At 41.1% G+C, this 23,947-nt stretch overlaps 1 protein-coding gene across 2 annotated transcripts; it reads right to left on the reverse strand.

The window, feature by feature from the left end:
- Window positions 1–8,974: 8,974 nt before the first annotated feature.
- On the reverse strand, window positions 8,975–23,901 carry LOC139595034 (cytochrome P450 2J4-like). 2 transcript variants are annotated; one of them, XM_071437879.1, is made up of 10 exons: window positions 22,873–23,901; window positions 20,644–20,748; window positions 19,497–19,659; window positions 18,417–18,566; window positions 16,481–16,641; window positions 13,894–14,070; window positions 12,538–12,679; window positions 10,585–10,772; window positions 10,271–10,412; window positions 8,975–9,612 (listed from the first exon to the last, which is right to left on the reverse strand). In XM_071437879.1, the coding sequence occupies exons 2-10, from the start codon at window positions 20,647–20,649 to the stop codon at window positions 9,434–9,436; spliced, it is 1,308 nt and encodes a 435-aa protein (XP_071293980.1). In that variant the 5' UTR covers window positions 20,650–20,748; window positions 22,873–23,901; the 3' UTR covers window positions 8,975–9,433. The 2 variants fall into 2 exon arrangements, with proteins under 2 accessions (XP_071293980.1, XP_071293979.1); XM_071437878.1 differs by lacking the exon at window positions 22,873–23,901 and having other exon boundaries at window positions 20,644–20,814.
- Between the last annotated feature and the right edge of the window lie 46 nt (window positions 23,902–23,947).

Consider the following 23,947-nt stretch of genomic DNA (forward strand, 5'->3'; position numbering starts at 1 on the left):
CAGCAATATTTGCTGGGTTTGTATTTTTGGCAGAAAACTCAGCTTACCTTAAAGGTGGTAAGCTGAAAAAAGGGCAGTCCAAAGACATGAATGCAGAGCAAAACCAGCAAGTTTTAATGAGAGTTATCAGGAAGCCAAAGTTAAGATTTTTAGTGGACTTAATAGCACTGTGTGAAGCAAGTCTCAGGAAGATTAGCTTGCAATGCTTAAAATGCTTGCAAAAGAAAGCTATGCAGGTAATGCAACAATCAAACAAGCATGGTCCTGAAACACTTGAGCAAGCAAAGGTTTAATTTCAGCTCTGGGACATCAATATTTCAATATGAGGAATAAACTGTAACGCGTTTGCCAAGAGGGAATGTCACATCGGAATTGGGATCTCTGAAGCACAGGAGCTGTTCATACACTGGGCACAGAAAAGCACTCAAGTGCCTTGAGCGAGGCTTCAAATAAATAACATTTAGAAGTGGAAATTGCACAATACATTGCTATGCTTTTTAAATCTTTGCCCACAGTTGTCTTCAGGAACTTGCAAAATTCCCAAGGTGGAATGAGCCTAAAACATGGGAGCATTAAGGCTGCAATTCAGGTGGCACAAAGAGTGGGAAAAAATTATGTAATTGATGTTAATATCCAAAATAAAAATGAGAAAAGCAACAGAAATGAGACTGGCACCCCATGTCCTCATTGTTGCAAGACCTTTTGTCACAGAGAGTGACAAAGAGTAAGAGTAACTTGGTGTTCTCTGGGTAGATTACTGGGAACTGCAGGATAGCTCTGTGTAAGAAATAGCTGTATGAGTTTTTCATAACGCTGGAAAATGCAAAGTCCCTGGGATCATCTTCATAATTTCTGCATAACAAGCTTGAGGATGCAAACAAAATCCCTCCAAAGGTTAAGAAAATCAACAGGAAAAGACAGTAAAAAGATGTTAGAGGATATATTTTGAAGCCTGACATAAAAAACTGATTTCTGTTTTCACAAAAAGAGGCTGAAACCAATATTTTTACATTAGGAGCTTTTTTGTAGGGCAACAGCGCAGTATTACTGCTGCTAGTGAATAAGGGAGGATGTACAGGCCTGTGGGGGTAAAACTAGAAGTTCAAAGTCCACAAATACCATCTTTTCAGAAATGTTTGAGAGAAACACCAGCAAAAATATGGCAAAAAACTGTAAAATGCAATGTTGATATTATGAACTGAAACAGTTTCTCATCTTAATCTCTATGAACGGTTTCCTCACAGCACAACTGGTGACTGCCAAGAAAAGGAAAACCACAATGACAGGACAGTGATGACAGAACACTTTGAAGTCAGCCTAAATAAACAAACTTCATGAGAGAACTCCTACAAAATCTGACAGAACTACAGAACCTAAGCACCCAGAAGTGTGTGTCATAACATAGTTTGTCACAAAAAATACATCAAATTCCAAATCCAGGGGAGCCGTAATCAAAGAGAAAATGGCTGAGAAAATACTGAAATCTAATGCTGAACATAGGTCAGGAACTGGTCAAGGCAAAGTTAAAGCAAGACCAGTAGCTGGCTGCCCATGTTTTTCACCCCAAGGATATCTAAATGAAGCATCATGTAGTCATTCCACAGTCTTAAAATTTCACACAATAGTCTCATTCTCATCTGAAAGTATCAGTTCTGGGGATTCCCTCAATGTAGTTACCATGAGGCAGAACCAAGGGAAGACTGAAATAGAAGCAGCCACATGGCCATTATGGAGGGTCAGGATGGCTCATAACCCAGAGGAGGTAACACATCCTCTGGCCAAAACTGTGACTGGCAGCTCAGCCTTCAATTACACCATCATTCCTCACAGGCTTTTTCTCAGGCAGAGCTCTTTTCTGTGACAATTTAGATTTGAGAGGTTGATTTAGCAACCTAAATAAGCATCCAAAAATACTTTGGAGAAAGATTTAGGGGACATTTCTGTATTTGATTTTCTATTGCCTGAGTGGGACAGAAAGCCCAAGCAGCAGCCCAGAAGATCAATAACCCTCCATCACACACTCCTCAATCTCCAGCACGTAGCAGGGGCAGCAGCCCTTTGAAGTATTACACTAATTGCATTAAGCTGCTAACAGAGAACATCTGTTTTATTAAAGTGCCAGAGTGACAATTAGCCATGCATGAAGTGCAGGGGCCAGAAGTCTGATTCATGCCTTTCTTCCCTGTCCAGGGAAGCTTTTTCTCCTCATTTCCAAGGAAAGCTGAATGGTGGGGACTTGCACTGCAGTAGTGCTACTATGAAGGGAACAAGGGGATTTACAGTTACACACTGTGTGTGGCAAGAAATTCCCTTCCAAATTGAACTTAAAGCTGGGACTGTGCCCTGATAGGCCCCATTAATCTGCCATGTCTCAACATCTGCCTCTCTGCTGGTTCTTTGTTGCTTTTCTACCAGTTCCCTGAGGGAGGGAGTGACACATGTAACCAGTGCCCCTCCACATTTATCTGAGTCTGCTATGGAAGAAAGCACTGGGACGATGCTGCTCACAGCTCTGCCATCCAGGGCCTGCCTGCAGGAAATAACTTCCAGCACCTATGGCAACTCTGCTCGTGTGACTTTCAGGAAAGATGGCAAGCACACTCAGCAGCTTTCAGCATTTGGCAATTACTTATGGATCAAAGGGCAAGCTGGGTGGCAGTGACTGCATATTAATTTGTTATACAGTACCTAGGGATTAGCAGTTGGTACTGGCAAAGCCAATGCAGGCCTTTAGACACAAGTTTCCCAACTGATTGCACATGAAATTACTCCAGTACCTAGACACATCCCCAAAATTAAGCAACAAAAAGATATGAAGAAATTACCTAATTTTTATTGATCATTATGATATTATTACTTGTGCAATACAGTAGCAATGTCCAGAAAGGTCTTTTTCTCCAAAAAATATTTCATGAATGTTGTGATAAAAGAGATTGAGAAATACCACCTGAGGTCAAAACTGTTATTCCTCCTGTAGATATTATGCTGCACGAAATTTTATTCCTTGCACTAATATTCGTGAGAGAAACCTCTGAGTTTCTCACATAAACCAGGAAAGCCATCTTCTACCACAGAAAACAATCTGTATCCTCCTAAACATCCATCACTTTTACATATTGTCCCTGTCAGCTTCTCTGCATCCTCTGGTTATGGGTGACAGCTGGAGTGAGGATTTATGGAAGAGAGTGGGGATGTCAAACACACATGGGACAGCACAGGGTCACAGTTCTGGACCTGGAGACAGAGAATAAAAGAAGTGCCCTCGGAGGCTGCAGAACTTCTTGTACAATTGTCAAGAAAGACATTGAGGTGCTGGACTGTGTCCAGAGAAGGGAAATGGAGCTGGTGACCTGTCTGTAGCACAAATCTGAGGAGGAGGAGCAGCTGAGGGAGCTGGGATTATTCAGCCTGGAGAAAAGGAGGGACAGTAGGGACCTTCTCCCTCTCTACAACTCCCTGAAAGGAGGGTGTAGCCAGGTGGGGATTGGCCTCTTCTCCCAAGGAACAAGTGGCAGGACAGGAGCAAATGGCCTCAGGTTATGCCAGGGATGTTTTAAATTGGACATTAGGAAAAATTTCTGCACTCAAAGATTGCAAGTCCTGGCACAGGCTGCTCAGGGAAGTGGTGGAGTCATCATGCCTGGAGGTAGTTAAAAGATGTGTAGATTTGGCACTTGGCACATGGTTTACTGGTGGACTTGGCAGTGCTCTGGTTATGGTTGGACTCAATAGTCTATGAGGTCTGGTCTTTTCCAACCTAAACAAATCCATAACTCTATAATTAGACAAAAGTAGGGAGACATTTTGTACTGCTCAGATTCTTGGAGTACAGGGCTTTCTTTGATCAGAGGATGGCATTCAAGGAGAATCACTTTGGTCAGCTCTGTGTAACGCATCCTGTCAAACACATCATAAATATAAAAGACAATTTTATTCCTAATTGACTCCCCTACTGCAGAAGCTCAACCTGGATAAAGACCAACAAAGAGCTAAAATTGATGGAGAATAGCCATAATTGTTTGTTCAATATTTCCTGGTTTTTGCTTTGTCTTTTTTTTTTTTTTTTTTTTTTTGGGGCAGGGGGGAAATGTTGGTATGGGGTTATTTGTTTGTTTGTTTTAATTATCTCAAAGTTTTCTCTTGGCAGTACTTAACAGAAAGGAAAGGAGAGAAGCAGAGCAAATGAAATCAATATTCTCCCTCTAAGCCTCGTGGATGCGATTCCCACATTTCAAACTGTATAATTACTTTGTTTTTCCAATGTCTGGGCCTGGTGAAATGCCACTATCTCACCTGGAAAAAATGAAAGTTAGTGCAAGACACACAGAAATTTGGGAGCTTCCCTGGTGTACTGCGTTCCCTTTTGTGGGAGAGATTGGAGTACAGAGAAAATTAGGAACTTTTTATCTTGATCAGAAAGCAGAAGAGCACAGTCATGGTGAATAATATCCATGTAATCCAAAAACCACACTGCACAGAGACACTGTGCTCTCCCAAAAGGTCCAAGAAATCTTCTAAGGCCACTGTATTGTAGCATTTCAATCTCACGCTCAACCAGTCCCATGCTGTCGGCAGATGAAGGCACGATGGGCTCCAGCATGCCCTGGGAACCCGGGTGTGTGGAAGGGCAGCTCCTCTCCCAGCTCACAGCCTCTGCTGCCCTCTGCCTGGCGCCTGGAGCTGCTGAAACACCCACACGGGATCTCTGTGCTGAGCAATTCTGCTTGATCCACCCGAATTAGCCAGCACGCTCCCTGGCAGCTCCTGGTGTTCTGCATGAGGACAGACAGCTTCCCTGAGCTGCAGCATCGCCCCCAACTCACAGGGCAGGACTCGATCCCCAAACCGGGGAGATCCCCAAATTGGGGACATCCCCAAAGCAGGGAGTTCCCCAAGTTGGGGACATCCCTCAACGGAGAGATCCCCAGACAGGAGAGATCCCTAACCAGGGAGCTCCCACAGAGCAGTGCCCACTTCTGCCAGGACAGGCCAATGCCACAATGATGTCAGAGTGGCAAGCCTGAAATCCCATGTCCCTCAGCCTGTAGGTCCCACAATGGCCAGCATTTCTCTAGGATTTGGTTGTTGCCTGTGAGTGCTGAAACTACTGATGCTCTCAGTATTAGGGGTGGGTGGTGACATCTGTCCCTTCCCAAAGCTACCCAGAAGCAGGCTAAAGGAAGCTGAGAAACCAGAGTCACCCACAGTTTGTAGTTGTCAGTCCAACCTGAACTTACAAGGCAGAGCCAATGTTCATGTGACTGCAGCACTGATATAAGAACACTTTTTAAAAGTGCTAAAAAAAGTTACTTAAAAAAGAATATAATATAAAACACTCCAATTGTTTTTCTTCATTTTCTCTGTAATGCTCCTTAAAACGCAGCTTTGTAGAATAGCATCATCTCATCAGCTGACCACAGAACATATTAATATTACTAGCTCATCTCTAGTCTCATCTGCTGTATCTCATAAACTGTTTGGGGAAAGGGCTGCAATTTTGTTATTGTTATTCCTTTAACATTAGAATCTCACACTGCAGTACAGCAAATAAAATTTCCTGGAGTGTTTGGCTAAAAATAGCACAGGCTGTGATTTCTTTGCAGATATTAGGAGGAGCTCATAAACTTTTCACTAAGCAAAAGATATCCCAAACTCAGCGGAAATATTACTTCAAATAAACACAGCTCATTGGCATTTTTAGTCTAATTATTTAAATATTTTAATACAGTTTAAAATAGCCTGTCTCAGAAATTCCTAATGAAAACTTCCTATTTTTTCCACTAAATTTTTTATTCAAGAATATCCAAAGAAAATACTTTGGTTTAGGACAGCAAACTTGAGTTTGACTTCTATAGCTTTTAGAGGCATTTTGAGTCACTGCAAAACTAAAGTGTATCCTTCTGCTGCAGCTTACTGCTCTGTGGAAACCATAATGATCAAGAAAAAAAATCCCAGAGAAATTTCCCAGGGAAAATTGTAACTCCAGGAAGAGAGGAAGGAGGGAATGATGAGAGATGCTGGAGTACAGTCACTCTCACCTCTTCAGACACTAAAACTACTAAGGAGAACTATCCATGTTATGGCACCTTCACACTTTCACAAAGGCAATAATTCCAAATAAAACTGTCCTACATTTAAGTTTCTTTGAATTTAGACAAGTTTGGGAATACCTCTTTCTTACCTTGCTGCAGACATCAGTTTGCACCTGGTGGCATCAAGAAATTAGGCCTTACCCAGGTCTGGTGCTTTTACTGACTATCAAGGTCCTCAAGTAAAAATTGAATGGTACTAGATGCAGGACAGAATCCCATTCAGTGCATCCTTCCAGTTTGACATGGTGCTATTCATATGCATTTCCTGACTTTTCCATCAAGTTTTATCAAACTTCAGATAGCCCACATTTCCACAAAGTTTGTGAGATAGTGTCAAAGCCACATTAAAGATCATTAAATGACATTAACAGCTTCTCTCTTGAAAACAGACCTCTAGCAATGTCATCAAACAGAACTAAGTAACTTTGACATTATTTGGTGAGTACTGACTCTGCTTTCCTTCCAGTGCTTACAATCTGATTATTTGTAGGATATTCTGAGAAATGCAATCAGGCTGGCTGATTTATAGCACTGCAACTTCTCTTACCTTCTGAAGACAAGGAAATATTTGACCTTTTCCCATCCTCCACAGGTTTTCATAGATAATTGCTAATAGCTCTGAGGTTGATACTGTTCCTCTAAGTGCCCTGGGATGAATCAGCTCAGCCAATTTGAAAATATCATGTTTATCTAGCTATTTTCTAACTTCTCCTTCCTAGCCTTGACAGAAATCTTCCCTGAACACCAGTGGTGTTGAATGCATTGGCCATTTTCATTGACAATAAAAGCCAAAAAAGCCATCAATTTTCCATCTGCCAGAGAGCCTTCTTGATATACTGCTGTTCTGAGAAACCACCATTTTCCTTTTTCTTCATTATACTACTAGAAATACAAAATTTTTTCTTTACCTCTTTTTTTTGCTTTGTGTATAAACTTTAAGTGAAAAGGTTGTCAGATGAGCATCACAGATTCACAAGGCTCTAAGCATCTCCAAGAGCTACATGAACCCAAAATCTTCAGCTTTGCCTCTGAACATTTTCTGTATTTTCCTTTTTAGCCAAATCTTCCCCTGTATGCTTGAGCAGGTGCAAGCACCACTACAAAAATGGAGCCTGAGGAAGACATGAGAAACAACATAGAAGCAGTGAAGAATATAAGAGAGAGCAATGAAGGATGTGTGTGTGAGGAGGTGTCTCCAAGACACCCCTTAAAGCTCAGCAGCCTGATTGGAGCTGACATCACACAGACAAAGCTGAGAGGGTTGGCACTTCATAAGTGGGAGCTGGGCTTTTCTCAAATCTGCTCTCAGCTTCATTGGCCTTCTGTGGCAGCATCAGCCAGGCTTTGAAAAGGCTTTCAAAAGCTCAAAAAGACCAGGCTTTATTTGAAGATGAGCTAAAGTGACTCACTTCTAAAAAAGATCAGTCAGGAACAGAAATGCAAAGGCTCTGCAAAGCCCAGCTCTCCCATCTTGGTGCTGTGAGCCTCCCTCTGACATCCTGCTGCTGCCATGGCTCACGTGCTGGGCTCTCATCCCTTGGACATTTCTGCACAATGGAATAGAAACCACCCATGAGCAGTTCCTGTCACAGACAGGCACCAATAACCTGTCGAATATGAGGTGCAGGGTGCTCTGCTTGTCTCCTCTCACACACCTGCACAAGTGGTTCCTCCCCCTTGTTCTGGGTTGTGCCATTCCCTTGGGTTCAGGCAACTCAACCTGCTCCAGCTGCATAGGGCTCTCCTGGCCACGATTCCTTCCCAGGCTCCTTTATGAGCTTCCCTTTTGGAAGGATATCTGGGGAAGCACGTGGCCATCAGGGGTGACAGCATCACAAAGCAGAGATGTTAATGCTGTAATGCTACTGATGTTTCCAACATCATTTCTAAGCAGCAATGACAGCTCCAACATCCCCAAATCACAGTGATTTCAGCTTTTCCTTATCTCCCCATGCACACATGCAAATCCACACCGACTTTGACATCAGTTTCTACCAGGGCACAGTTTTCTGTCACGCAAAATGTCAGGATGTGATCTTCCATATTTCTCTAGTGCTATCCTGCCATTTAATTTAATAACAGCTAAATATCAAGTGGTTACTATTTTGATGCTGTGTTCCATCAGCCATTGAATTAGAAATAATGAGACAAATCTAAAACTGTGATTCATGGTGAACTGCCCAAACCAATCTCAATCACACAGCAGTTGATATGGAGTGATAACTGATTTAACAGATGATCATCTGTTCAGCTGTCCTGTTCTCTCTCACAGAAACAGGAACATTAATGAAGGACAAGTTCACTTATGCTTTACAAGACTTTCCCAAACAATATAAATACTTAACTAGGAACCAATTTTTTCTTTTCCACTAATTATAGTCTTTTTAATTGCATTTGACTAGTATTTGTGTATATGGCAACCCTTTGTGGCTTCAGGAAGCTGAGCTGCTGAGGGGTTTAAAAAGTATCTTTGGCATTTTCCATGAACATTTTTCAGTTTACCATCATCTCAAACCAAAGCAGGTTCCTTACCCAAACTGTCCCTTGGGAAGTTCCTTGCACCTGGTTTAGCAGCTGCCCATTGCTGATCCTAAAAGGAGTCAGGCATGGGAGTAAATAGTTGCCCTTCTGGAAAAGACTTTCCAAAAACTGACTTGTCAGACTTTTAAAATGCTGAAAGTGTGTGCCCCAAAAGAAATCTTCTCTCTGTATCTTCCCTCTTCACCAGGTTTCAGTTGCACCTTTTCACTGCTGGACTCATGTATTCTCTGCCAGGTTTAAAGATGCCTTACACATATTCTGCTGCGTCAAATCTAGAAATTCTCAGTAAGCTGTAAGTCATCTATAAATAAAATCAGTTGTTAATTTTTCCTTCATATCTTTTATTAGTGACCATCAACAAAAAGTTGACTGAAATGTTGCTATTGACGATAGTGACATCAAGAGGCAGAATTTTCCCGGTATGTTTTTCCAGTTTGCTTTTGGAAACAGTATAATGAATTAATTCATTATCAGAAATAATGAATTAATTTTTGAAGTCTGGCAGTCAATTTTGTCATTTGCTCTCAGATTTATCCTTGCCAAGCCAGACAGCAACTGCAAGATGCCTTTATGGCCGAGAATGATGGGGTCCTACAGATCAAAACAATTTTTACCACAAAAAAAAGATCATGAGCAGGTAACAGGTTCTAAATAAAATTACGTACTGTATACAAAAGATGGCTTTTAAACTAGAAATTCAAATCCAGTACAAAAAGCATTATATGGTCTCAAGAGACATGTTCAGAAAAATCAGAAAGATATTTCATAGATGGTTCTGTGACACAGTGCACATGTCCAGCCTAGCGTGGGATGGCACAGAGCCTGTAGGGGTGGGGCTGCAGAGTGCCCCCCATGACGGGCTCCGTGCAGACCCGGGTCACTCCCTCGGGGAGGCGGAAGGTGAACGCCCGCAGCAGGCTGGCAAAGAAAATGAACAGCTCGGTCCTGGCCAAGTGCTCCCCCAAACACACCCGGTGCCCTGCAGAGGCAAGAGAGGACAGTGAGTGAACAAACCTGACCCCAACAGCAACTGTTTTCATCCTCACACAGTACAAAGGTATTTTTGCCAAGCCCAGAACTTCTGTTGGACTTAGAGCAAGCAAGGACACAAAGCTTCATGTATTTCTTCCTTCAAAGAATTTTATCTTCAGCTTCAAAGAATTTTATCCATGTAACCCTTCTGCTCCCTTCAATTACCTCAAAAGCCTCATCTTCATTTGACTGACAACTTTAAAGGAATTAATTCACCATGTAAATGAAGAATAAGGACCTGCTTTTCCTGGGAGATGTCATGTTCTAGTGTTGAATGCATAAAGAATCAAGAGGACTGCTTGAAAGTGCTTTCCATACATATGTCTGTTACAAAATGAGTGCCCGAAATCAATAGCCACAATCATTAGCAGAGAATGTTCTTCCAAAAATAGGGCAAGTTAGATATCTGTGTTTGTTAGGACACCTCTGATTTTCCATGTTATTATTTGTTCAGTAGAACACGTTACTGAAAATAATCATGTTGATTTAAGCACTTTTGTTTTCCAAAGGAAGGTTTAGAATAGACAAGCAGTAGGTTTTTAATAGACATCTTCATTCCACAGCCTCAATCCAAACTGATGATGTTTGTGCTGTAGCCCACTTACCTATGGAGAATGGTAAAAAGGCTTCTTGGGCCACAAAGTTTCCATCCTTATCCAAGAAGTGACCAGGGTTGAACTGTCGAGGTGTTTCCCACTGCTCGGGGTCATACAAAGATGAAGCAATATTTGGAAGAACTATGGTGCCCTGAAAGGAGGAAAACATTCATTCTGTTCCTTGTTGACATTCAGACCATGACCCAAAGGCATCCAGCCCCCCTTCTGTTGAGGAGAATGCCCTGGCACAAACAGATTTTAATCCACACCATGCTCTAATGATGCAGGAAAAGTCTGTAGCCACTGAGAAGCTGTGTCTGTACCTTTCTGAGGGGAAAGCCAAGCAAGGTTGTGTCCCTCACACACACCCTGGGCATGCCCACTGAAATGATGTTGCTGAAGCGTTGGATCTCATGAATCACAGCGTTTGTGTAGGGCAGCTCTCTCCGATCCTCATAGCAGATTACCTTGGAGGGACCCAGAACAGCATCCAGCTCCTTCTGCACCTTCTCTGTGGAAAATATTCCGTTTCAGGCAGGACAACATATCAAGTATTTTCAGTGATTTCATTTTCAAAGACATTTTCAACATAGAACTATGAGAACAACATCACAATTAATTTAGAAAAGTAAGTTCTTCTGAAGAAAAATAAAGCAGCAGGATGTTCCAACAGCTTAAACATATGAGAACTCTGCTTCTGGGTCTGAAGTTATCTGATCATAGATTAAAAAAAGACATTTGCTGCTCAAAAATTTAAAACTAAATGTTGCCTTACTACCAAAAATCCAAGACATAACAGATTTCTCTTCGGGTTTTCTTTTGCCTAGGTGCCTCAAACACCTGCAGCCTGTTAGAACATTAGGCTCACAGCTCTCTGAAATTTATGCCAGGTGAGTCTGAGCCTTAAAAGCCTAATTCCTGTTAAAAGGACATTGTTCTTACACAGGGCATCTGTTAAGTGAAGCAATGCCAACTAGAACAAGGTCCAATTACTATTTTTAAAAAATGGATCTATTGTTTGGCATCTGCCTTTTAATCAAGAACAGCATGTATTAAATTACTTATTGCATGGGAGTCTTGGGGGCATTAACAAAAATAAAACCTTTGATATATAAACTTCAGGAGAGGCAGTACACACCTAATAAAAATACCTTAGATTTTTAATAAATGATCCTGTCTTTTTTCAGGCTTTTTGGAGCAACAGTGAGATGCAGGGAAGTCCATTCTGCATTGATCAGTCTGTGCCCATTCACATCAAGTGTGCCCTGTGACTGCCAGCAGCCCTTCATTAAACTGACAACAGAGATTTAAGCACCTCACAGAATTTAAAATGTATATTCAAAAATATTTTTAAGTTAACTTTCTTCTATGAAGAACTATCTTGCAGAAGAACTTGAGAATCCAGGTAGTTTGAAGTAATCAGTCACTGCATCATATAAACACACATTTCTATTCCTGATTCAGGAAAGAGGCAAAAGGCCAAATTTCTCCTTATGGTACAGAGTGGAACACTGTCACTGGATGTCAACACAGGAAAAGTATGAATGGGTTCAAAAAGAAGGCACCAATTAATTAAATGAGGACAGACATACTGGTGTCAGCTCATTCTGAGAGTCCTGATGCAATGTATTTCTCAAGAAGCTCAGGAAGAATCACTCTGCACATGCTCTGCTTTCCCAAATATGTGCAATATTTAGCTAAATAAAATTATACAGGTGAGTCAGTGCTTTCATAACCTTAATTAGAGTAAGCGATAACAAAACATGTGATAACATGAGATTAAGTAGAATTTCTAGTCTGACAGCTACAAATTGACCAAGTTTTTCTTATCTTCATCTCTTTCATCCATTTAAAATCCTGTTCTCCTCTGGGTAGTTGCACATATTCTGCAACCTAACTGTGAGATTTCTGTTTTCCAACATAAGACATGTTTCTTCCTTTGGTTTTCATTCAATGCTCTATTAAAGGGATTTGTAGTTATTTTAGAACTAGACTTAAAAGCAAATTTCTTAAATACACATAGAGGTAACAGAGGAGCCATCTGTTTCCTCTCCTGACTAGAATAATTTCTGTTACAAGAAACTCAAATACATCACAGAGTTAATTTAATCCCTGGATCTGCTAATGCTGCCTAGGGCAGACCTACAAGTACAAAATGGTACATGTGCCACTAGACACATATCAGTATCTAGGAATAATCTCTGATCCATGAGAATGTTAGGGAAATTATTTTTTCTATTGCATGGGAGATGTCTGTGATGGGCTTATCTATTCACCTTGGATGTCTGGATTTGCCACCATATAGAGAAGGCCCCAGTTCAAAGTGGTGCTTGATGTCTCTGATCCACCCAAGAAAAGGTCGTTTATAGAATAAACCATGTTGTCTTCATTGTATGTTGACCTGGGTTCATCTTTGGACTGCAAATGACAAGAAAAGTTAGAGGCTTATACATGAAAGTTAGAAAAAACAGAATTGGATTAAATGTGATTTCATAACTGGTTCCAAGCTGCAGTGTCTTCTCCTTATAGGACGATATAGAAAGACTGCTAAGGAACATTAGACACCACAGATGGCTATCAACACAAAAATTAACCTTTCACAAACAGAAAAGCCTTGTTTTTTCCACTCTTAATCACGAAGCGAAATTGTGTTCTTTTGTTCTTTAAAAAAAAAACCAAACAATTATTGGCTTCATGTCACAGTTCGTCACTCAGTTGTTCTACCAAGCAATACAGTGGCCAGACAGTAAACACTGGGCTGAGTAAAGTTCTTAACCTGTGGCATTCAGGTTTCTTCACCCAAGGGCACAATGACTCATGTACAGCTGCTCTGGGGTTTTACAGTTTTCAATTAGGAGTGTGAGGATGTGTATGTATACACTGAAGTTATAAATAAACATGGTTATGGTTTGGGGGAATTCATTGTCTATATTTACAGAGGTTTTGCTCAAGGGTGTTGAACATTTCTCTTGCCAGTGGAGCAATTGAAAAGAAGGAGAGATGCTTCTCCCTGCTGTAATACCATCTAATCTTTTTTTATTGCCCCTGTTCACCTATTACAGACAGTTCAATTTTTTTAATAAACAAACTTGGATGATTTCCACCCAGCAGAGTCCCAGAAGAGCTCACTGAAACAATTTCTGGTACGCTGATGTTCAAGTCTCATAAATTCCTAGAACAGCAATGAAAAGCTTTAGAAACAGTCAAATGCTTTGGAAGGCCAGGTGTGTTACTGTGCTGATACTAAAAAATTAAAACAAGAGGATTCAAGGAGCTAGAAGCCATTTAGGCTGACATCCACACTATACATAAGAATACAGCAGCTGATGTGGGAATTGATCAATAAATAATTATCAGGGGAGGTAGGTGAGTGCTGCAGCCCAACAGGTTGTGGCTGCCTCTGTTGCTGCTACCAGCACATGAGAGTGGTGAAAGGGACACTGAATGGAAAGGATTGCAAGGTGCTGTAGCATATCAATGATCAGAAAGGATTTAGGAAGATCACATTTGGAGTCACATTACCATACCTAGAAGGGCAAGAGATTGTGATGATTCAGACTGGTTGTGAGGATTCAATGGTCCATGTTGACCTACTCCCCCATGACTGTATCATTGGGCAGAAAAAAACTTACTTTTTCAATGTGATCCAGGTAGAAGTCAATGAAATCCTGCAGCTCCTCTGGTGCCCCACGCTCTGTGTGCATTCGGATCTCTCTCCGTGTAAAGTTGCTCAGGACATCATAACAAGCCAAGGCCTTCTTGTGAGGCCCAGGGAGGCGGCTCATCAGCCAGGGGAAGATTTCATAGAGCTGTGGGAGTGACACACAAGAGGTCCTGCAAAGTCTCTATCATGAGAAAATGCACTAGGGAGGCCTGCTACAAAGAGAGGTAACGTTCATGTTAGCTTAGGATTAGGGTCTCATCAGCAAAATATCCTGACAAAGACTGTGCTTGGTCTTTCAAGCTGTGAAAAGTAAACTGTGTAATTTCCAGTTTTGATGGTAAGATTCAGCGTTCCACAGGGTTTCAGCTCAATCACAAGCCAAATTAGAATTACTGTAACTAGAATGAATGGTATTCACCTATGCAGTTATTCAGATCTTCAATTGCTGTGAACTGCATTCAGGCATTTTAAAAGTGAGCTCCTGCCCTCCAGTGGAGAATACCGGGAAGGGAGAAGCAAAAGTTGGAAACTCCTCACCAGGTTGCTTGCCAAAGCAAGGACTGGCTCCCGGTGGCTGCTTTACAGGCTGGGTAACCCCCAAAGTACTCTCTACAAATTGACTTCTCCAGGTTCCTCCATGAAATTTCAAATATCTGAAACCCAGAAAACCTAAGGAACAGCTACCTGACAATTTTGAGAACTCTCCTCTAGAAAGAGAGACAAGGTTAGGTGGCACAACTAGATTATTTTTTCCTTCTGTTTTACCATTTGGGAAAATCTGGCCTAAGAAATAGCTGATTTCGACCTATTCTGATAGCTAGAAAGTTAATTCTGGTTTCCAGCCTACATTTATGCCTGGGTAATCTGTCTATTCTTGTATCTCCAAGATACAACGTTCTCTTAATAGGTCTTTTTCTGCTCAAAATATAATTCCATTGTTTATTTAACAGCAGAATTTTTATCCTTTCTCAGCCTTCATTTTGCTGAGCTCTTCTTGTACTGTTTTAATCACACTACAGAAAGCACACTATTAGGTGTTCACTGGAGTGTGGTTGATTTAGATAGACTGTACTTGTATCTTCTTGGGAAATCAGTTCTTATTGTCAGACATCCAATTATCCATTAATGATTGCCTCATCACAAAAAAAAAGGTACTTGTCCAGTCCTTGGTAAATTCACTTAGAAACTTCATATCCTTTTTGGTTAGCTCCATCTCTGGTAGTTTTTTATTTGCAAAATGTGTTCAGAAGCCTTAGACACAACTGTGGTCTGACTAATCACATAAAGTTGCCAAGATTACAAGCATTCCTACTCTCAAATGTCTGCCCTCTCCCCCACTACGGAATTTAGCTGTCTGTTCAAGACAGGAACTGCGTCCATCCACCTTCCTGGGTTCCTGCCAAAACTCCTCCTCCATTTATGGAGGGGCCCAATCCACACTGTCCCCCTGTCAGTATGAGATCCACATAAGAAACGGGGATGTGGATGCAGCAATATCCACTTTTTTGCATAACATTTTGTACTCATCACATCTGGGAGGTGTGGAGATGGTGGCCATCCCTCTGGAATGGTTTGAACTCCTGTTCTTATTTCCCCAACAGTATCTTAATCACTGGACTAAATCAAATCAAAGCCAGGATGGGAAGCAGAGAAGAAAGGGAGGTATGTTCTCCGTCCTAAAAGCAGGTGTCACCTGGCATCACTACACTCAACTTACAGGACCAAAGCTAAACTAAGCAAGAGGGAACTTGAGCATAACTCAGTGAGAAGAATGTTCCATGGGATATGGGGAGACATCTGTATTCTGGGAATTGTTAATGTATTCTATATTAAAAAGGTACTCGTAAGATGTATGGGACAACTTCAGCAGGGGAACCAGAACCAGAACTCCCAGGAAATTTTTAGTTACTTTTCTGCAAAGTAAGCTTCTAGTGTCAGATGGATCATTGACTCCCAGATTGTTTGATTGCCAAGCTTGCAGTTATATTTGCTGTCTTAGCATTTCCTGCCTTCTGCTGCCTGTGCCTGGAGCTGCTCCTCACTCAGGGTGAAGGTGTAGAAGTTCTCTGGGAAGTCTTCAAGTCTGTGTCTTCCAGGAGAAATGGAGATAAGTAGCCACAGGAAAAACACTTTGGTATTTGACTCATTCCTCTCCCTGTTAACTGGATAAAAAATAGTGTCTTAACTTGGCACATGAGTCAAACTCTCAGACCTGACATTTAATATTTAGGAATCATGGTGTCCAACACAGGAACCTGTGGTGTGCAGGGGTTGAGAAATCGAGTACCAAACATGACCCAGGAGCAGTCCATGAACCTGTGCCCGATTACAAAGATTTAGGGGCAAACTATCACAGTAACCCAGCACAGGAGAATGAACACAAATGCCCAAGGCTGGCATGTAGAGCTTCACCATCCCACTGTGAGAGAGTTCACTGCCCAGTAAAACTGCATGGGGCCTCACTCACAAATTCTAAAACTTTGCCTGATAGCTCTCGAATCTGCATTTCTCACTCTCTGTCTTGCTCAGAAAAATATAACAGATCATTCACTTACATGATGAATAAAGCTGCCCCCAAACTTGAAGAGATGTTCTGTAGCTTTGATCAGATCGTGAAAGGCCTCATCCTCTCTGGAGAAACGATGTCCAAACACGACAGCACAAATTACATTTGAGACAGAATGGACAAGAGGGAAAGCAGGATTCACAGGTTTCCCTGCAACCATAATAATAAATAATAAATGTCACTGTTAATGTCTCCTGCTTTAGTGAAATGTGAGAATCCTCTGAGTTCTCCACAGAACTCTCAAGAAGGCATTGCATTTCACAGAGAAGCAGCAATATTTTTTCAAAACTGTAGTATCAAACTGATTCCTCACAACCATGTTGCAATCCTGTAAGCCCAGAGCAAATTTAGAGGTAAAGGAAAAAAAATTCTATGCAAATTTGCTTTCTGGCAAAATCAGAGTATGTCTCAAGCATGGGAATGACTGAGAACACTGTGGACAAAGGGAACCTGGGGGTAGAAGGGCACGAAGAGAGGCAGCTTTATTCAGCAAGGGCACAGAGGCATGCAAGGCTATTGTGCTTTGCCTGACCTTGCTAGAGACATACAACCTCTAGTAAGATAAAATGTTGTAAACTCTTTTCAACCAATTGTGTCAACAGTATAATAACTAATTTTAAAGCAGTTATTTGAAACCTAATCCTAAGAAAACTATTTTGTGATTATGGAATATACGGCCATAAAAAACTCTATTTGTGTATGTATTGATGCAACTGCCCAACACCCAAGGCACAATTCTGGTTAGTAACTTACTGTTCTGGGGTTTTTTCCTTGCACACATGGTTACATCTCAATCTCTCCTAGCTGCTAAACCATGGGATTGGGCTCAATCTAATTATTTTTAATTTATACAATACTAGCCACAGCATGTCCTGATTTATTGTGCCCTTGCATAATGATCAGTATTGGGAAATCCTACTCACATGATCCAACTGGGTTGATCAGGGTAGAATCTTGTAATGAAGACAAGATTCTAGTCAGTGCTTTACAGAGTGTGTGCAAATGGCATTACAGGACTTAATTCATCAGCATTGATTTTGTCTCTCTATGCATCAGCACCATAAAAGAGCCAAAAATGTGCCCTTGAGGCAAAGACCAACGTCATCCTGGGCTGCATTAGGAAATTAAGTGGTGGCAGGCCAAGGGAGGTGATCCTTCCCCTCTGATCAGCACTGGCAAGACCCAGCTGAAGTTCTGGGTCCAGCTCTGGACTCCCCAGTATGAGGGACATCAGTGTATTAGAAAAAGTTGAGCAAAGGGCCACAAGGACAATTAAGGAATTGAAGCATCTGGCATGAGAGAGGCTGAGAGAGATGGACTATTTAGTCTGGAGAAGGGAAGACATAGGGAGCTATCTAAATATGTATAAATACATGGTGGAGGGATATAAAGAACATAGAACCAAACTTTTCTTAGTGGTATCAAGTGGGGCAACAGGAAAAAATGTAAATACATTAAATTCTACAAAAACACAAGAAATGTTTTTACTATAGCTCTCACTGAACAGTGAAACTGGTTACACAGAGAGGTGGTGAAGTCTTATTGCTGCAGATATTTACAACTCAGCCATAAGAAACCTGCTCAGATTGACCCTTCTATGAGTAGGGGTTAGGTTAGACCATCTTCAGAGATCCCTTTCCACTTGGAGTGCTCCATAATGTAAATAATCAATGAGCTCCAGTTTTTCTTCTCAATTTTAGTAGTTTTATAAATAATTTTGAGCAAGAATAGTCTCCTTGAAAACACAAGATGGACTGGTGGCTTTGCATTTTCAGTCCATTCCATTCCACGCAGACAGTGTCAGACCCTGCACATTCTCTTGTGGAACAAAAGTTGCCCTCAGTTTCAGGACAGGACAGAGAAGTTCATACACTAAAGACATCAGAATAATGGCAAAAATGTATTGATATTTATTGCAGAAATACCTTTCATACTTGCAAAGAAGTCTACCAGGTAGTGAGCTTCTTCTTGCACTCGGTACTCCAGACCTCTCTTCCCCAGACCAAGGTTGCGTAAAGTCCTCAGAGCAAACCTCCTCTGCTGCTTCCAGGTGTGACCAGTTGCCAACATAATTCCTGCATCATTAAAGGAAGAGCTCCTTATCATGCTAATATTAATCATAGACAAAGACTACATCAAAGGATTTACTAAGCCAGAGAACATAATTAAACTGTTGCCTTGCCTGTGAACACAAAGGCACCAAGGAACAGCTGTGACCTGTAATCATGTTGGTAAGGCTCAAATGGGCAAACTCAGCTGGGTGTAAGATGATTTGCAGGATTAAGTTTGATCCCAGACAATCAAATATCTCAGGATATCTCAGCTGCTTCTCTAGGTGCTCTTTGCAGTGCTTGTCTCACACTTTCTGCTATGCCTGAAGCTCACCTGAATCAGGGTGATGATTCTCATGAAGGGAAAATGGGAAAGAGTCAGAAGACAGTCCACAGTCAGAGAGAAAAGATCCTGTCTGTAGGGCAGGAAAGTTTAGTATTTAGGCTTTGTAATAGACTTTGGAAATTTCTAGTGTGGTTGGTGGTATGAAACCTACAGCAAGGCTGAAACAGAAGCACACTGAATTTCTAGGTGCAACTGTGCCAGCAGGAAAATATTCCCAAAAGGAAGGGAATGGGAAGAAGATCCCACTGTCAAACTCACTCTTCATGGAAAAATGTCATAGTGGGAGGCAGTTTGTCCAGGACAAGGAACTGGGTTGTGTCCTGCTTTTCCTCCATTTCTCTGCAACACAACTTACCATTGCCTCATCTCATCACCTCTGAATCTGCCCTAGTGAGCATTCCATAGAAGATATTATGAATCCTTTTCCTCTTGCTAGTATTTTCCTCCTGCGACTCTCAAAAAGCTGTTTCCTCTCTGTACCTTGCAGTTCACCCAGCAGTCATTCCTCACAGACAAACCCTACCTCTGTGCTACCTCTGAAGGTGGTCACAAGCTACAAAAGATACTGCAATCTGTGAAATGCACTATTTATGCCTGGAAATTCTCACCTTTTCCTTTGGCCATTGCTCTGAAGAAAGGGGACACCAGCCTGCCAGAAACATCTTCAGGGTGTGTGGTCATACCATCCTTCACTGCTTGAAATCCATTCAGTATAACCACTGGGGCCCATCCAAACCATAAAGTGAAGATGTTGCCATGAATTTTTGCCAGCTAGAGATGGGAAAGAAGCCAGGAAAGCACAGATGAAATCCCACACACTGCAAACAGAGGCTGAACCTGTTCTTGCACTGATTACAGGACCAGCCCTAAGGTGGAGTGATGTTTTCCATCTTTCCCACCAGACTACAATTATCAATGAGAAAGAATGAATGACTTTTCCCACATTCACTGTTGGAAACACCTGTGTATTTCCACTTTTGAGAGCCACATGCCTATGTCAAGAAGCATTAAGTACCTTTTGTTACTGTATATAAGCCAAGGCTCAGTTCACAATCATTCATGGCATAAAGGGTATTTTCTATTTATTAATTTATTTCAAGAGGATTTCTATCATCTGTAAAAGTAAAGTAGCACAAAATAACACAGAACTGTCAGAGGAGTAATTAGCTTAGAGACTGGACTTTCTTCTTTCCTCCCATCAGTTTTTGATCCTGTCAATACAAACAAGCTGATACACACAGAGTGCAGGGAAGAATATATTTACTGCTTGAGCTAGAGAGTGCCAGTGCTCAGAAAGCTACAAATCCATGCTGTGAAAGTAATTTTTTTAAAGTATTTTTTCCCTAATTCCAAATCTGATACATAATCCCTAAAGATATTTAATCCTAAATTTTATCAATTTTCACATGAATTCGTATAATTTAGTGGTAAGGGGTGATAGAAAGATATCAAGTTTCACATGAAAATCAGTGTTTAAAAGGGGTAGGTTTAAACACCAGAATGACCTTCACACATTCAGAAACTCCAATACCAGGTTTCTTAGCTTGGTAAACTACTTTACACTGCAACATCTTTTTCTTATTTTGCACACCAAACCAGCAGTTCTGAACCAAATAAAGTGTGATATCACAGTGGCCAGTCAACAGTTACAGTACCAGCAATGAGGTTTTGGGAATGTTTTCACATAGCAAGCAACATGAGAAAGGAGAAATCACAAAGACTTTTAGACAATTAGGAGTATCTGAAAATAAGTACCTGCATGAGAAGATCACGATTAAACTGAAAGTTCAGCTGTATCAGTGTCCCAAGGACTGGGAGAGGGACTGGTCCAGGAGGAAACCGTCTCCGCACTCGCTGCAACTTTAAAAACTGCGTAATTAGAAGAAATACAGCCACTGCCACAAGAGCTTCACTTATGCTCAACATTTTAGAGTCTGCCTTTACCAGCTTGCCTTTATTCAAAATTGTCTTTTGAAGTTGTTAAGGTTGGTTGCTAAACCAGTTTTTTCATAAGAGCTTGAATTCACATAATAAATATTCCCCGCCTCCAACCCTACCTCTTTATTATCAACCACTCCTTTTTGTTCCACTCATTACATTCTCGTGCTTCAGCATATTAATAGGTGCACACCTTTCTTCTTCTTCTTCTCATCCAGATTATACTTATTCAGTATGGATCACAGGATTTGTAGGAATGGTATCTTAAAAGACTAGGGCCAAGATTTTCCAGGCAATGGAGATGCACGTAAATTCCCTATCTAGTTTTTCTGAGCCAATTTTGACTGGTATGTGCTCCTACAAATACTCCTGGAATGCTTTTAGAAAAGTAATAGCCATACATACAAATTAAGCAGGCAAATGTAAGTGGATATTAAATCTTGGAGTTTTTAAATTGGTTTGTATATATTCCATGTACATGTTATATCTAGTAATGGCAAGGCTGATAGACGTTAAAAGCCCACATTTATCTTAAGATACATATACAACTATCTAATGCTTAATACAAAAAGCAAAATTTGTTACACTCTTGAATGCAATTGAAGACATAACTGGATTAATGTATGATCTCACTTTTTTCCCTAACATGTTAGCACTAGGAAAACTCACAGAGGGTTTTGCCTGCTTCTGCATTTCCCCATTCAGTCTTGACATAAGGTGGGTACCCTTTATGATTTGAGAAATCATCAGAAAGTATGTGAGAAAAATAATGCATATTCATGGAGAAAGTACCTCTAGTGTTAAATATACAGATTTAAAAGAAAAAAGAAAAAAAACAACATGGGAAAAACCTAGTAGGGATCTTGAGCTACTGCCAGAATGAAGGGCCTCAGCAAGAACTAGTCATGACATGAGTGTGGATCCTTGGTAACTTGAAAACAGAGTCTGTAGCCAAGGCTCTTTGCCAAGCCTCAGCACTGGCAGGAACCACAAAAACAGCACCAGGGGAGTTCACTGGCTGAAATCAGACCATGGAAACCTCACAAGAGGGGTTCTGGGGACCACATGACCATGACCATTGCAGTCCCCTCTTATGGATCCAGACTGAAATGCTTCCCTCTCAAAATTGCCCATCCCTTGAGAGCAAAGCACTTGTAAAAGAAACATGTTTTCACTAATCTTCTGAGAAAACTGCCAAGACTTGTGCACCAGCTCTCTTCTTGCAAGCTGACTTGGGGACAAAAACTATTTCCAGATTTTGTGTCTCTGGAGCACAGAAGACCCTTACCCAGAAAGAACAGCCTGGAGTCTGCCAGCACACAGTTTACAAACCTCCAGATCAATTAGCCTTCATTACCACTAATGCATAACTGATTAATGTGTACTAACCAAGGGATGTTTATAGGTTTCCATAAAGGCTTTGTTTGTGTACACTAAAAAGGTGGTTTTTCAATACAATAATTTCTAATTTATCTCTCTCCTTCAACAGGAAATGAAAAATTCTCTTTAAAAAGAAATTAGTTAAGTTTTACCTTCTCTGGCTCCAGTGTAATATCACAAACTCTCCTTCAAATTCCCCAATTTATCAGAACTTTCAATTTTGAATCAATATAATACATTCACTTTTCTTTTAGATAATAGAAAATTTCCCATCTAAATAATTTTTCATCAGAAAAAGTCATTTTGTCCACTGGAATTTAAGCCCCAGTGCCTTCACCCCACAAGGGCTGCAGTCTCACACCTTTAACCAGTATTCAGCTGGAGCCAGCCTAGAATACAGTTGTCTGGAATACACTGGAAAAGGAAGATGACTGCGGGTCGGTTCAGATCTGAGGCATGGGATTTATCTTACTTTATTTGATGGAAAATGTATTTATGAGATAGCCAAGGCTCCATTTTCTTAATAATTAATAAATGCAGCCAGCATTTCTTCAGCACTATCTACCAGATATTCTTTAGGATTAATGATTTTGAACTTGCCAAAGGCAAGCAACTGATGCCTCCCCCTCCTGGATCCAGATGGATACAAATGAGTTGTTCTCTTACCAGTGTGGAGCTACTGCCAGGGGGATGTCTGTAGGTCCAGCTTGAGGGGACTTCATATCAACCACCTACATGCCAGGACACGGGTAGAACAATCCCATAAAGGTAATCCTGTGGAGGAAGAAACTGCCAACCCAGGTTTCATCCTGTATGCACATCCCTGCCTGTTAGACTGGGGTGCTTTAAAACACAAGGTGGGCAGAGGCACCTGAAACAAATACAGCTGTGATGATGATGTCATTCCTGGAGATGGCACCGTCAGATAATCAGAGTATAAAAATAACCCTTCCTGTCTTGGCATGCAGTGTCCAATTTGTACCTCATACAAGAAGAATGTATCCCAATGCCATAAAAGAATATCCCTTGTTAACTGCCCTTAAGCAAACCATAAAACCTCCACTTCTGCCAAGTCCTTAGGTACTTGATTCATAAAGGCTTCCAGAATTCTTCAGTAGTGCCAAATCTGCTCTTGGTCATGCTGTGCTAAGTGAAGTCATCTAACTGTGATAAAGAATCCATTTTAAAAAATGAAAGAATAAATTAAGCTGAATAAATTTTTGGAGGATCTGGAGCAATCATCACAAGTAGACTACCTGGCATGAAGTTCCCATGTCGCTGGCAACCAATGGGCCCATAAAAAAGGATAAATTATCAACACTCTGTGACTGCTCACTGTTATCATTTGTCTTCCAGTCCTTGCTCTTTGCTTGTGATATGAAAAGCTCTCCACAACTGCCTGATGAAGTCACTCTTCTATTTTCATCAGAAGGGTTGAAATGCTATCTGGTTTAGTGGGTGAAACCCTGAACTGTCTTCCCAAGTGACAATGACAGAGTTGTAAACAACAGGTTTGGTCAACAGCAAACCATATCAGTCTAAGGGAATGTGTTATCACAGATCATACTGTCTGCCTCCAGAAAGCTTCCTCCAAGAGCTTCTTTTACCTCCTGCACCCACTAATATCCTGAGACAGACTGGAAGACCTCTAAGCCTATCTCCACAAATGCAACTGTGGCTTATGAGAAGAAATCTTTATTCATGAGATTTCCAATTCATAAACTACACTTCAAGATCATTC

The sequence above is a fragment of the Agelaius tricolor genome, unplaced genomic scaffold, assembly GCF_023055355.1.
Source record: "Agelaius tricolor isolate 1412-34295 unplaced genomic scaffold, bAgeTri1.0.p SCAF_12, whole genome shotgun sequence".
NCBI classification, from domain to species: Eukaryota; Metazoa; Chordata; class Aves; order Passeriformes; family Icteridae; genus Agelaius; species Agelaius tricolor.